This window comes from Acomys russatus, chromosome 7 (genome assembly GCF_903995435.1).
Source record: "Acomys russatus chromosome 7, mAcoRus1.1, whole genome shotgun sequence".
In the NCBI taxonomy this organism is placed as follows: domain Eukaryota; kingdom Metazoa; phylum Chordata; class Mammalia; order Rodentia; family Muridae; genus Acomys; species Acomys russatus.
The window spans coordinates 68,326,967-68,340,974 of record NC_067143.1 but is presented as its reverse complement, the minus strand read 5'-3'; the positions used below and the strand labels follow the sequence as shown (position 1 = coordinate 68,340,974).

Sequence of the window (14,008 nt, the reverse complement as noted above, 5' to 3'; positions counted from 1 at the left end):
TCTGCCCTAATGTAGCCTTCTCATTCCACAGCGGGTTTCCAGCTGGTGGTCTGTCTCCATCAGGCACACGGGCCACAATCCCAGCCTTTCTGTGATCAGGCACACGGGCCACCATCCCAGCCTTTCTGTGATCAGGCACACGGGCCACCATCCCAGCCTTTCTGTGATCAGGCACACGGGCCACCATCCCAGCCTTTCTGTGATCAGGCACACGGGCCACCATCCCAGCCTTTCTGTGATCAGGGCACACGGGCCACCATCCCAGCCTTTCTGTGATCAGGGCACACGGGCCACCATCCCAGCCTTTCTGTGATCAGGGCACACGGGCCACCATCCCAGCCTTTCTGTGATCAGGCACACGGGCCACCATCCCAGCCTTTCTGTGATCAGGGCACACGGGCCACCATCCCAGCCTTTCTGTGATCAGGCACACGGGCCACCATCCCAGGCTTTCTGTGATCAGGGCACACGGGCCACCATCCCAGCCTTTCTGTGATCAGGGCACACGGGCCACCATCCCAGCCTTTCTGTGATCAGGGCACACGGGCCACCATCCCAGCCTTTCTGTGATCAGGGCACACGGGCCACCATCCCAGCCTTTCTGTGATCAGGGCACACGGGCCACCATCCCAGCCTTTCTGTGATCAGGCACACGGGCCACCATCCCAGCCTTTCTGTGATCAGGCACACGGGCCACCATCCCAGCCTTTCTGTGATCAGGGCACACGGGCCACCATCCCAGCCTTTCTGTGATCAGGCACACGGGCCACCATCCCAGCCTTTCTGTGATCAGGCACACGGGCCACCATCCCAGCCTTTCTGTGCACTTGCCTATTGTTTCCTCACTTCCCCCCACCCCAGTCAGGCCAATCCCAAAGCTGTGAAGGTCATGGCAGTGCAGGCTACTCATCCGAGGACAGAAGAGGAGCAGGAAGCAGGGTCAGGACCAGAGGTTAGTTATAACAATCAAACCACTAGCGAGCTACGTCTATGAGTTCCACCCTCAAAAGATCCCAGCCTCCCAAAATAGCCCGATGAGCACTCCAGACACTGACTGCCCTGGGAATATAGAAATGGCTCCATGGGTAAAAGGCCTTCATAATCTGAGTTTAAATTCTCAGAAGCATGGAAAACACCAGAGGGACCGAGCAAGCACTGTTACCCCCGTGCTGTTAGGGCAGACAGGAGGACAACCGGGCCTTGCTGGCCACCAGCCTAGCTAGCTCCGAACTCAGGGAGTGACACTGTCTCAAAGGAATAAATGACACAGAAGGACACTCAATGTCCTCCTCCTCCGGCTTCTGCACATCCATGTCTGGGCATGCACACAGCACATACATATACACACATACCACACACACACACCCAATACAAATATGACCTCATAGAGAACACTTCATACGCAAACTATTACAGCTACAGTAGCAAGGATTCGAACTAATTTGCCTATTTTAGCTTCTTTCTCCCTGTTCCCATTTATAAGGGCTTCACATGCACAACGAATACTATTATTACCTTACTTGTTCGATTTAAAAAGAAAACAAAACAGAGTATCACACAGCCCAGGCTGGCCTTGAACTTGCTATGGGACCAAAGGCCAGTAAGTCTGAGCACATGTGCTTTCCCCCCAAAGAACAAATAGCTAAGGCAGCAGTTCTCAGTGAGAACTCCACAACTACAGTGGTCACCTAAGAACATCGGAAAACAGAGATTTTTACATTATGATTCATAATAGTAACAAAATTATAGTTCTGAAGTAGCAATGAAAATAATTTTAAGGTTGGGGGTCACCACAATATGAGGGCATGTGTTAAAGGGTCGCAGCATTGGGAAAGTTGAGAACCGTTGCTCTAAGCCAAAGGAAAGGGTTAGGGTTGGAGACCATGCCACTCAGTCAGTAACACATTGACACTTGGGCATGAGGACCTGAGTCTGGGTCCCTGGAGCTTGCCTGCCTGCCAGCCAGCCAGTCAAGCTAAGTCAGTGAGCTAAAAGTTAGTGAGACTCTGTCTCAAAAAATAAGGTGAAAGAGCCGGGCAAGGTGGCGCAAACCTGTAATCCCAGCACTCGGGAGACAGAAGCAGACATACCTCTGTGAGTTCGAGGGTAGCCTGGTCTACAGGGTGTAGAGTTCCAGGGCAGCCAGGGCTACATAGTAAGACCTTGTATCAATAAATAAGGTGAAGAGCAATTGAGAAAGACACATAATGTTGACCTCTAACCTCCACACGGACATGAGTGCATGCACACCTACACACGCAGGAAAAGGAACACCTGTACACAGAAGCAGAGGTTAGGGTAGGGTCTAAAGCTATCCATAGCTGGTGGGGATGAAAATGACTTCCTAAATGTTAACCAGGAAGCTTGCCTTTTACTCCTGGGGAGCTCCTTTGGTCTCTCTTTTATTTATTTTTTTAATTTTTATTATTTATACAGTATTCTGCCCGCATGTGCATCTTCCCGGCACAGGAAGGCAATGGATCTCATTATAGATGGTAGTGAGCCACCCTGTGGTTGCTGGGAATTGAACTCAGGACCTTTGGAAGAGCAACAGTGCTCTTAACCTCTGAGCCATCTCTCCAGCCCTCCTTGCCCTCTTTTTACTAAAGCTCTATGCACGCATTTCTGTAGAGCATCCATCAGCCCAGCCGTCAACTGTACAAACACCGTGGCAGCTGAGTGACATAAGCGTCCCCTCCCTGTGAGTGCGGCTGAAGCACTGAGGGCTCGGGCAGAATTTACCAATCAAAACACTCATCTTACCTTTTTCTGATCCCATAAACAGATTCTGCAAAGACAAACAAACAAACAAAAACAGTAATTAATGCTTTTCTTCTTTTTAATTTCTTTAATTTGTGGGCGGGAAGGAATTATGTACATGTTGAGTGTTGGCACCCTCCGGGCCAGAGGTGTGGGGTCCTCTGAAGCTGGGTTACAGTCAGTTGTGAACTGCCTGGTAAAGACGCTAGGAATTGAACTCAAGTCCTGTGGAAAGCTGCTAAAACCACCTAAAAGTTGAATTTCAACTCGTGTGAGGGCTCTCCAAGCGAAACAACAAATTGCAAGAGTTGTGATATGCCAGCAGCACTGAGTGATAGAACCATTTCAGACATCCTTAAGTCAAAGCTCTCCACCATCATGCTCCTGCCTCTGTGGCTTGTACAGCTTCACTCTGGGAGGTCTAGCCTATGCTCTGTGGACTTTTGCAGCCTCACTGGGCTCCACCCACAAGATGCCAAGCAACCCCTGAAATTCTAACAGCCAAAATAGCTGTAGACATTTCCAAATGACCCTCAGGTGTTGAAAGGGCCGATGCTTGAGAAATGCTTCTATGAATTAACCTACGCGTTCAAGGAAATAGAAGAAAAAGTGTTCCATAGCCAATCAGCCAGCACTTGGGAGGCAGAGGCAGGTGGATTGCTGTGAGTTCGAGGCCAGCCTGGTCTACAAAGTGAGTCCAGGGCAGCCAAGATAACATAGAGAAACCCTGTCTCGAAAAGGAAAAAAAGAAGAAAAAGCAGCCAATCAGTTCTTCCTGCCATGCTCTTCAGCATGCCCTGTGGAAAGGGAGCAGAAAGAAGTGCATGAGGGAGAAGCTCCCTGAGTCAGACGGCCATGAGCCCACACTGTCCAGCCAGCCTCCCTTGCAGCTATATACATACCATCCACAGCCACTTCCAAAAGCACAGAAACTGGGGTGCTGAAGGGACTGCCAGGAGTCCCCCTGAGATGGGAGGGGCCACACCTTTCTTTTACTTTCCCTCTGTCAACTTACAATGAGGCAACACTAGAATCAGCAGAGGAGTGAGACGGATGGACCTGAAACCTGATCCTAGAAGCTGTCACCCCAGCCCTGGACTCCCCACCTCTGGACCTGCCTTAGAGTAAGGAGAGACATAAAGTTCTTAACACCGGCGAAAGGGAAAACTTGGGCTATAAGCACTGAGCCTGACCTTTACTACCACAGTACTACTTGCCCCAGGAGGGCACTGCTTATCTGAGGAGTAACTTGCCTGGGGCAAAGAGAAGACCTACCCCACACATTCCCCGGACACAGCCAACTACCTCATGCACTAAGCCAACCGAGAGCAAGCTTCCAGCTCCAAGGGGCACATGGGGAGGGAGGTGCAGCCTGCCCTCCTCTCCTAGGTATTCTCTTCCCTTCTTCACTCACCCTCCCCCAAGGGGGCCATGTTGCCAAGTCCTTCTCTGAACTGAGCTGCACCTCTAAATCTTAACAAAGAAAGTTTTAGAAGCCAACAGCACACTCTCTCCCAAGTAACACTGACATAGTAGAGGAAACTCTAGGACGCGGGAGCTGGGCCTCTAAGGCTGGCATGCAGCTGGGCACTCACGATAGACAGCTTCTCCGTAGTCGTGTACCGGGCAAGGATTTCAACCCGTTTGTTGGCCCAGGGCTCAAAATCAGGTCCCACGAAGGAGCTGTCATCCTTATCACGTTTCTTTCTGGAGCTGTCCTACAGAGGGAAAGACAACCTCCTTAGGACAGAAGCTCTTGTTGGCATTGTTGGTTCTGTTTCTCAGGACCCTGAGCATGCCAGGCAAGCCCTTTACCACCCAGCTACAGTCCAGCCACAACAATATTGTTTTCTTTCTTCTTATTTTTTTGTTTTTTAAGACAGGAGTTTTCTGTGTAGGCCTGGCTATCCTGGAACCAGCCTGCATCTGCCTCTCAGGTGCTGGAGTTAAAGGCGTGTGCCATAATGGTTTGGCTTGGGTGAGTTGGAGAACCCTGCTGTCCACCTTGCCCAGACTGCTCTGGTACTCAGCATGAAACAGAGGGCTCCCTCCCCCAACAGGGCCTCCTATTCTATGCAGACCTTGTCTGGACAGCATCTCTATGCACAGATGCCTAACCGTGTCTGGCGTATCACCATTGAAACACTTCCCTGAAAACGCTCTCCTCCTGCCACCCACAGGATAATTAGGTCTTATGCTCCTGTTCCTATGGCAGGATCATGCTGCCAGAATGCACATAAAGCACACTGTAGGCACCTATCAGGCGAAGCCTGGATTACCACCCTGTCCTATTTCCTGTCTGCATTTCCCTTGAATAGAGTTGAGCTATCTCACTGAGGCTGTTCCCAGAAGTCATTCCATCATACTCACGGCCATCGGAAGCCTGCTCACCACTTCTGCTCCCTTTTTCCTCAGGGGCCAGTGGCCAATGTCCCCCGAGAAAGGAGAGACCCACAGGGACGTGTGCACCAAAAGTCAACCTCAGATGTCATTCCTCAGGCAGTCTTTGAGGCCTGGTACTTTACCTATTGGGCCAATTTAACTGGCCAAGCAAGCCCCATGGATCCACCTCTTCCCTCCACCCCCCCCCCACTGAGATTGTAAGAATGCACCACTCTGTCTAACTTTTTTTTGTTTTTGTTTTTGTTTGTTTGTTTGTTTTTGAGACAGGGTCTCTGTGAAACAGCTCTGGCTGTCCTGGAACTCGCTTTATAGACCACGCTGGCCTCAAACTCATGAAGATCCACCTCCCTCTGCCTCCCACGTGCTGGGATTAAAGGCGTGCACCACACCGCGCATTCTTAGGGTCAAACTCAGGTCCTCGTGTTCGCAAGATGTGAGGGTGAAGATGGGATCCCTGGAGCAATTTAGCTAGGTAGGCTAGCCAAATCTGGTTTGAAGTAAGATTCTTCCTCAATATAGCAATATAAGGTGGAGAACAATCCAGAGAGACACCTGACGTCGACCTCTGACCCCCAAACACAAGCAAGTGCGCACTTACCCCCATCCCCCCACACACACGCAAACACACATATACATATAAAATTTTAAATTAAAACACAGAATTAAAAGCACCTGAGGGGCTACAGAGACGACTCAGTGGTTAAGAGCACATACTGTTCTCGCAGAAAACCTACACGGCAGCTCACAACCATCTGTAATTTCAACACCAGTCAATAGTGCCCTCCTCTGTCCTCCACATGCATATACGCAAGGCATATATACACATGCCGCCAAACAATCATGCACATAAAATAAAACAAATAAATCAAAAGAAATTTTGTTAAGTACACTGAAAAAACAAAAAACTTTCCCAACAATCCAAATAGCAGAAAATTAAAATAACTGCTAATAGTCAGTCAGGGAAACAGGTAAGACATAGCACGGCTGGCAGGAATGCAGAGCACTAAGCCTTTGAGGCAATGGCTCAGTGGCAGCACCATGTCCAGACAGCTCACCCAAGCCCAGCGCTAGATGGGGACTCCCTAAGCACAGATGTCTCTAACTGTATCAGGACTATGTCTGACACAGCTCCCTGCTAACACACTCCCCACTGCTGCCCTGAGGATAATTAGGTACTGTGTTCCTGCTCATATGACTGGACCATGCTGCCAAATGCAAGTAAAGCATCCCTGGCACTCCTGGCCCCAGCCAATAGCGTACACCTACCCCAGGGACCCCACACCCACTCCCCAAGAACCATGTTCACCCCAAACTCGCCAAAGCTGGTCCCAGAGGTCATTCCTTCCTGCTCACAGCCATCTAAATCCTGCCTCTCTGGCCCCCTCCAAGCCCTGCCCCCGCCCCCGACACCTCTAATCTCTTTGTCCTCAGGAACCCATGGCAGAGAGTCCTGGGAAAAATGGGAGTCCTACAGTGTCCCTGCACACAGGCATCAAAAGTTACATATTTAAGAGACATGAACCGCTAGACTCCAAGGGTGGCAGCAAAGGAGTCAGAATACAGTGCAGCCATGCAAAATAAGGTCACAGCATGGAAAGTTCTCTAAGACATATTGTGAGGTCAAAAAAAAGCTTTTTTTTTTAATGCAGAGGGGCTGGGGAACCTAGGGATGTGGCTCAGTTGGTAGAGTGCTTGCCTAGCATGCAAAGGCCCGGGTTCAGTCTCCAGCACTGAACAAACTGGGAGTGGCGGCTCATATTAGTAAATCCAGCCCTTGGGAGGTGGAGCTAGAGAATCAGAAGTTCAAGGTCATCTCACACAGGCCAGTGTGCACTGCATGAAACCCTGTCTTGCAGAGAGGTGCTGGCGACGCCTTTAATCCCAGCACCTAGGAGGCACAGGCAGGTGGATCACTGTAAGTTAGAGGCTAGCCTCGTCTACAAAGCAAGTCCAGGACAACCAAGGCTACACAGAGAAACCCTGTCTCAAAAGAAAAAAGAAAGAAAGAAAGAAACCCTGTCTTCAATAATAATAATAATAATAATAATAATAATAATAATAATAATAATAATAATAATAATAATAAAATATAGAGGCCTCACAGATTTCCCCAGGCCCTTTCAGTCAACAGCCCCAATCAAAATCCTGGAGGTGTGTGGATGCCCTGAATTGTCACAATCCGAATGCCCCAACACATTATCTGTGACCCTTCAAACCACCATCCCAGCAGGTAAGGACCCAACACCCGAGAGGCCTGCTGCTCGCCAGGCTGCCTTACCATGGCTGTCACTGTGGCAGCAGAGTCCGAGGTGGCTGCAAACATGGAGAGGGGGTCGGTGCCATCAAGCACGCTGCTCAGAGGGTCAATCACGGAGCTGGAAGAGGAGGAGGACGTGGATGACGTACTTCCTTTCCGGCTCACCTTCTTTGTCTTTGACTCGGTGACCTGTGGAAAAAGTTGTGCAGCAGGGGTCACCCGGGACCTGCACCAAGTGACAGTCAACCAAGTGGCTAGCTGCATCTTGCTGTAGAAGCTGGATTTGTCCCAGCCTCCAGGGAGGACAAAGCCAGCAATGGAGTTAAAAGCCATCAGCTTAACCATTGAGAGCTTTCTCCCATGTTTAATCCCTTATGGAAGGCACCTGAGGAGCACCTGTGATGAAGGTGGCAGGAGGGCTACCTGAGGGGCAGAGAATCTCCGGGTCATCCCATACATGTCTCCTGGACACTCTACCTCCAGCTGGCAAGTGGGTTCCTACGAGGAACCCACAGTGTCCCACCAGGAGGGCTTCCCTGAGCTCTGCACAGAGTCTCAGCAAATTAACAGACACCAAGGAAGGACAGCAAGACCCCAATCTATGGGGGTCAGAGGCACAGGGGACACTCCAGACATGGCCCAGGTAACTGAAGTGGGGTCTGGTGGTAGCTAGTCCTAAGTAGGGTCAGTCCCAAAGTGTCCCCCATGGCTGGTGTCTGCTGAAGAATGGCTTGCTGCTATCTGACACGTGGGGTCACAGAAGTGTTACGTATGGACTGCGGGTAGAGAGCAGGATGCAGGCTTTTGCTGTTGGAACACCCTCAGGATCAGCTGGATGGTCACCCAGAAACTGCTGGACATGCAGACCAACCAGCTTGTGGCAGACTGAGAATGTAGAAAAGATTCCTTCCCACTGTAGGAGTAGGCATAGCTATGGTCTCAGGTTTGGTTGTTTGCTCATCTTATTTAAGACAGGAGCTCACTAGACCAGACTAGCCTAGTGCTCTCTATGCGGCCAGAGCGCCACCACAGGCCTGTCTTGCTGTCTTTCCTTGGAACCTGGGATCTCTCCTACAGGAGCGCTTACCCGAGAAGCTCTCTTTCCAGCCCTGGAAATCTGCATTCCAGCAAGGCCACCAAGGCATCTGCCTGGCAGCAGGGGTCTAGGTAGGACCACGACATGACTGGCACTCAGCGTCCAAGGTTCTATGACTGCATATTCAATAAAAATCCCTGCACATGTCTTGGGGCATGTGTCTCAGTGGCAGATCACCTGACTAGCAAAACAGTGTCGATTCATCGGAGCAGACCAGTACAGACTGTCACTTCCTAAACTACACAAGGTAACAGCCCTTGACACTGTGGTGGCACAGTGCTGGTCATTATGAGTAACACAAACAGTATATTTATTTACTTACTTACTTACTTTGAGACAGTTTCTCATAGTAGGGCTGACCTTGAACTTGCTGTATAACCAAGATGACCTTGAACTCTTGCTCCTCCTACCCTCACCTCCTGAGTGGGAGGGTGGCAGGTGTGCACCACCACACTGGCCCACACGTGGGAGGGTGTACAAAGGTTATATACAAACTTTACATCAGAACCTTGGGAGGGTTTTGGTATCTCGGGGTACCTGAGGCCAATCTCTCCAGGACACCAAGGGACAAGAGGCAGCTGCACTTGTTAATAAGTGCTAACAGTAGAGGAGGGCCAACAGGTCTCTTGTCCAATGCTCTTCAGGACAGCTCCACCCAGCACCTCACCCACACCCACACCCACTCCCCACCCTGACCCCACCATATCAGGAAGCCTCCAAATCAGGAGTCCTCACCCAAGGCAACTTTAAAGACATGAGAAGGTGGAGTGCAAAGGTGACAGAAGTTAACCTAATGAGAGGGGATGAAAAGCAGTCGCCACTAGCACCAAGGCAGCCTGCCAGGACTCACAGTGATGGGCTTCAGCGGGTGGTAGTCCCCACACTCCAGAGGCACTGTCTCCAACCTGCAAGACGCCAGCTCCGCCTTGTAGTTCCTGTTCCGGGAGTGCCTGTGAACAGCAAGACACTTGGCAAATCAGAAAGGTGACATCAGACTGCTACCCATTGACAGGGGAGCAATCTGAAGCACATAATGTTGCCAGCAAGAACAATACAAAACACCAAATAAGGAACATAAAAATGATTATTTCATTTATTTGAAATCACTATAGTCAAGGCTAGCCCGAATCTCACTAGGTCCTCACACCTCCTCCACCTTCCAAGCCTTGGAATTACAGGCATGCTCCATCACACCCTGTTTAAACCATGCTAGGGATGAAACCCAAAACTCTGTGCACTAGGCGAGGACTCCAAGTAAGCTATAAAAAGCTATTTGAAGGTACAAACTCTGCTAATAAATCAGAGAGGCCAGATGCAGTGCACAGGGGAGCTTACCAAGAGGGCCCAGTTTCCCCAGCCCTGTTTCCAGTGTGTACTGACTCAGGGTGTGAAGCAAGCAACGGCTGCTGTTGAGGCCAGGCAGCCATAGCACGGACAAAACCTCCCGGGGCTGGACAGACACAGCGGGGCTCAGGGGACCCACCCCCGCCCCTGCCCCCAGAGCTGGACAGACACAGCAGGGCTCAGGGTCCACAGCCACAGCTTGGAGAAGGTGCCCGAGGAGATTAAGTTCAGAGAAGTGAGAAGCCCAGGCTGGGCATTTTGAAAAGACAGGGAAGGAAAAAAAGAAGAAGGAGGAGGAGGAAGAGGAGGAAATGGCAAATATATCTTCATAGGCCGGGCGCAGTGGCACACACTTGTAATCCCAGCACTTAGGAGGCAGAGACAGGTGGATCTCTGTGAGTTCGAGGCCAGCCTGGTCTACAAAGTGAGTCCAGGACAGGCAAGGCTACACAGAGAAAGCTTGTCTCAAAAAGGAAAAGAAAAAAGTATCTTCATCAGCTTAGGGTTAAGACAAAGGGTCAGTGAGAGGGAGGAGTCAGAACGAAGGGCAGAGGACAGTCCTAGAGGGGCTTGGAGAAAAGGCCACACACACTTAAACTGAACCTGTTCCAATGGGGAGGAGGGGAAGAGAGATGTCACCGCTTTAGGGTCGCCCCAGGACACACATCTGATCACTAGGCCTGCCTTCAGGGAGAACCACCAGGTGGCCTTACCCACGATGTCCTTTGTAACTTCCTGCTTCCCTTTGCTTTTCTGTCCCATTCACTGTGTGTGCAGCCCATGCTCTCTCCTACAGCACACTCAGCAACCCACTGCCAAACACGCCATCTCACAGTTCCAGTAGTTTCCAAAACTCAGCTTTTCTCTAACAAAGATACAGACACCTCCCATTCGTACAACCCAGAAACAGTTTTGGGTTTTGTTTGTTTTGCTTTGCCCTTTGGGTGTTGTTGTTGTTGTTGTTGTTTTTAGGTTGTTTGTTTGTTTGTTTGTTTCGGAGACAGGGTTTCTCTGTGTAGCCTTGGCTGTCCTGGAACTCACCCTGTAGATCAGGCTGGCCTCGAACTCACAGCAATCCACCTGCCTCTGCCTCCCTAGTGCTTGGGATTAAAGGTGTGCTCCACCACTGGCCAGCTGGAAACAGTTTTTTTCTGGTTACACAGGCCAATCCCCATCTCTACTTTCCCTCCTCTGGGGAAACAGCAAACTCCAAGAGGCCAGTAACCTTCCTCGGCTTCCAAATCCCTTGAATTCACCTGGCGGTTGCATGACTTTAGGCCAACTCTCACTCCATATTCTCAAGTGAAAATCGGAGTTGGAGTATTAAATAAGATGCTGTGGGGAAAATATGCTGCATGCTGGGCACTTAGCACATCCCTTGAGAAATGTGAGCAGACGAACACATCTCTTGGGCCTCCTCAGTTCCCTCATTCATCAACAGGAACTACAGCGTGCCTACATTCACCAGGAAGATGGACATGATTCTGTCTTTTTCATTAAGGAACACGAAGTAAGTGGGCAAAACTGAGAGATGAGCATGCAGCACCACACAGAGCAATGTTTAGCGCCTGCCCCACAGGGGAAGACTACAAAGAGCCTAGGACTAGCAGAGCCGTGGCCCCATCAGTGTGTATCATGAAAACACCAAAGGGAAAACTGTAGTGAGGAGGCCTACTAAGAGCATCTTCCTGTAGTCATTTATTAAGCAGTCCAAAGGAGTTCACTGAAACCAGATGATTCTCACTCATTGGCCTCTTTGGTCTAATGTTTTCTAAAGGTTTATTTATTATTATGTATAGAGAGCTCTGCCTGCATGTACACCTGAAGGCCAGAAGAGGGCATCAGATCACATTATAGATGGTTGTGAGCCATCATGTGGTTGCTGGGAATTGAACTCAGGACCTCTGGAAGAGCAGGCAGTGCTCTTAACCTCTGAGCCATCTCTCCAGCCCCAAGTCATTCTACTTTTCAAAGGGGCCTTTTGGCTAAACCAGCATGAGGTGAAAGAAGCCCAGGGTGTGGTCTAAGAGGCCCACGGCACCCACGCTTGTGTGCTGTGCCCTGGAGTGGTCTCTTAAGTCTGCAGGATTGAATGAGGTAAATGTGGGGCCAACGTAAAGCCAGAGGGTTGATGCTGGTCCAGTTCAAGACCTAAGACTGCAACTTTCTCTCCTGCTCGTACTCAGGCATCATGGGCCACCTCTCGTTAACTGAAGAGAAAAGCCAGAAAATTAGCTGCTGAGAATGCAAGATCTCCAATCCTCAACCACCTTATCATCTGCTTATCTTGTGTAGGTTCCTTGGTGACACAAATCACCTGCTGCAACCCGCCTCACTTCCAAGCACAAAAAGTGTATGCCCGTCACTTGTGCACACGCTATTCCTTCCTGCTTGGTGGGTTCCTATTCTTCCTGCAAGACCCAGTTGAAAGCTCTTCTCTGCAGTCAGTCTTCCCGTGCCGCCAGTGGGGTTGACTGACTGCTCCCTCCTTCGGGCCCACCCTCTCTTCTGTGTTCTATTACACTGACCGTTCCTTGAGGACAAGAAACACGTCTGAGGGCACTACACAGAGGAAGATGCATGCCCCCACTTCACAGATGGGGAAAGCTAACGCAGGAATCAAACTACCAATGCTCCTGGGTGCGCAGACTCGGGGCCGCTTCAGCCCCTTCCCCAGAACCCCCAGGACCTGCCAACTTCTCCCAGGGAGGCGGAAGCCTAGGACGGAGTAGGCATGATGGAAGGGGCCGCGGGATCGTGGGGAGGAGCAGAGGACTGACAGCGGTTCTGCTCTTCCGTAGTCCTGACAACCCGGGCTGGGATGGAGGCCATCGATTTGCCCACCCACGCAGAGAGACGCTAAGGGCGGCCCCTCCCCGAGCCCACTCCCGGGTTCTTCCTTACCAGGGAAAGACAGCCATCTTCCCAGTCACATGATCCCTTGTTCTCGGCGGCCAGCCCCTTTTCTCGCAACTCGAGAAGCTTGGCCCCGCCCTGGCCGCCATGATTGTGAAGGGCAGCTTCCGTTCTGAAGATCCTGAGCTCCGTCATCCACCATGATTGTGAGGGGCAACTTCCCCCGGGTTCCGGTCCTCCAATGGCCTCGCAAAACCCAAGTTCCGTCATCCGCCTTGATTTGCTTTGTTTTTTAATTTTGATAATAGGAATTATTTATCCCTGCCTTCCGAATGAGGGGGATTAAAAACCTGCATCACCACACCTGACTTAAATTTATGTGTGTGTAGATGGGCCACGGTGCACGTTAGGGGGTGGGGGTTGAGGAGAATAACCGACAGGTATTGGTCCTTCCTTCGCTTGAACTCAGGTCCTCAGTAGATACCATTACTCTCTGAGCTCCCCCACTGACTGGCCAGGATGGCCAGGGGCAGAACTCCGCTGGCTGCTTGCCCGCCTGCGCCCTCTAGTGACAGGGAGGAGTGTGCACACCCATCCCTGCTGAGAGCCAGAATTCTGAAGGGAATTCGCTGTTCAGCATGGGTTCTCTCCACGCTTCCTAGGAGTGAGGACTTCGGGCGTTTTTTTCCTCACGACTAACAACATAAGTCGGAATATGGACAAGCAATCCTGACCACAGAACTTTGGCTGCTCCTATGTTGTGTTTCCTTTCCTTTTCTTTCTTCTTTTTCTTGGATTGTTTGTTTTGGGTTTTCCAAGACAGTTTCACTGTGTGTAGTGTGTAGCCTTGGCAGTCCCAGATTTGCTTTGTAGACCAGGCTGGCCTCAAACTCAGAGATCCTCCTGTCTCTGTTCTCTCTCTCTCTCTCTCTCTCTCTCTCTCTCTCTCTCTCTCTCTCTCTCTCTCTCTCTCTCTCTCTCTCTCTCTCTCGCTCTCTCTCTCTCTCGCTCTCTCGCTCTCTCGCTCTCTCTCATGATTTACCACACTGTAGTAACAGATAACTTTATTCAACACACTTTGCACACTCCCTTTTCAATAGAAACCTCTGGAGCTCAAAGCTAGTGAGTACCCGAGCTTGAGATTCAAACAACTCAAGTAAGAATGGGTTTAGACTGGGAAATACCGGACAGCAGTGACTCCTCACGCCTTCCCCATCCTACTTCCAAGTCGGGCTGTCCTTTGCTCTCAAAGCCTGTCTTCCTGCAGTGCTGACCCTGGTCTGTAACAGAGC

The 14,008-nt window shown here is 50.6% G+C and overlaps 1 protein-coding gene across 1 annotated transcript in view; it reads right to left on the bottom strand.

Moving 5' to 3' along the window:
• Vps35l (VPS35 endosomal protein sorting factor like) overlaps positions 1 to 12,990 on the bottom strand; it is a 105,740-nt gene extending 92,750 nt beyond the window's left edge. Inside the window, exons 1-5 of the mRNA XM_051149295.1 lie at positions 12,765 to 12,990; positions 9,367 to 9,466; positions 7,442 to 7,609; positions 4,356 to 4,478; positions 2,764 to 2,788 (exon numbers count right to left, since the gene is read on the bottom strand). Coding sequence (XP_051005252.1) covers positions 2,764 to 2,788; positions 4,356 to 4,478; positions 7,442 to 7,609; positions 9,367 to 9,466; positions 12,765 to 12,865 — 517 coding nt within the window. The 5' untranslated portion in view covers positions 12,866 to 12,990. The remainder of the gene's footprint in view (positions 1 to 2,763; positions 2,789 to 4,355; positions 4,479 to 7,441; positions 7,610 to 9,366; positions 9,467 to 12,764) is intronic.
• Positions 12,991 to 14,008: the final 1,018 nt, after the last annotated feature.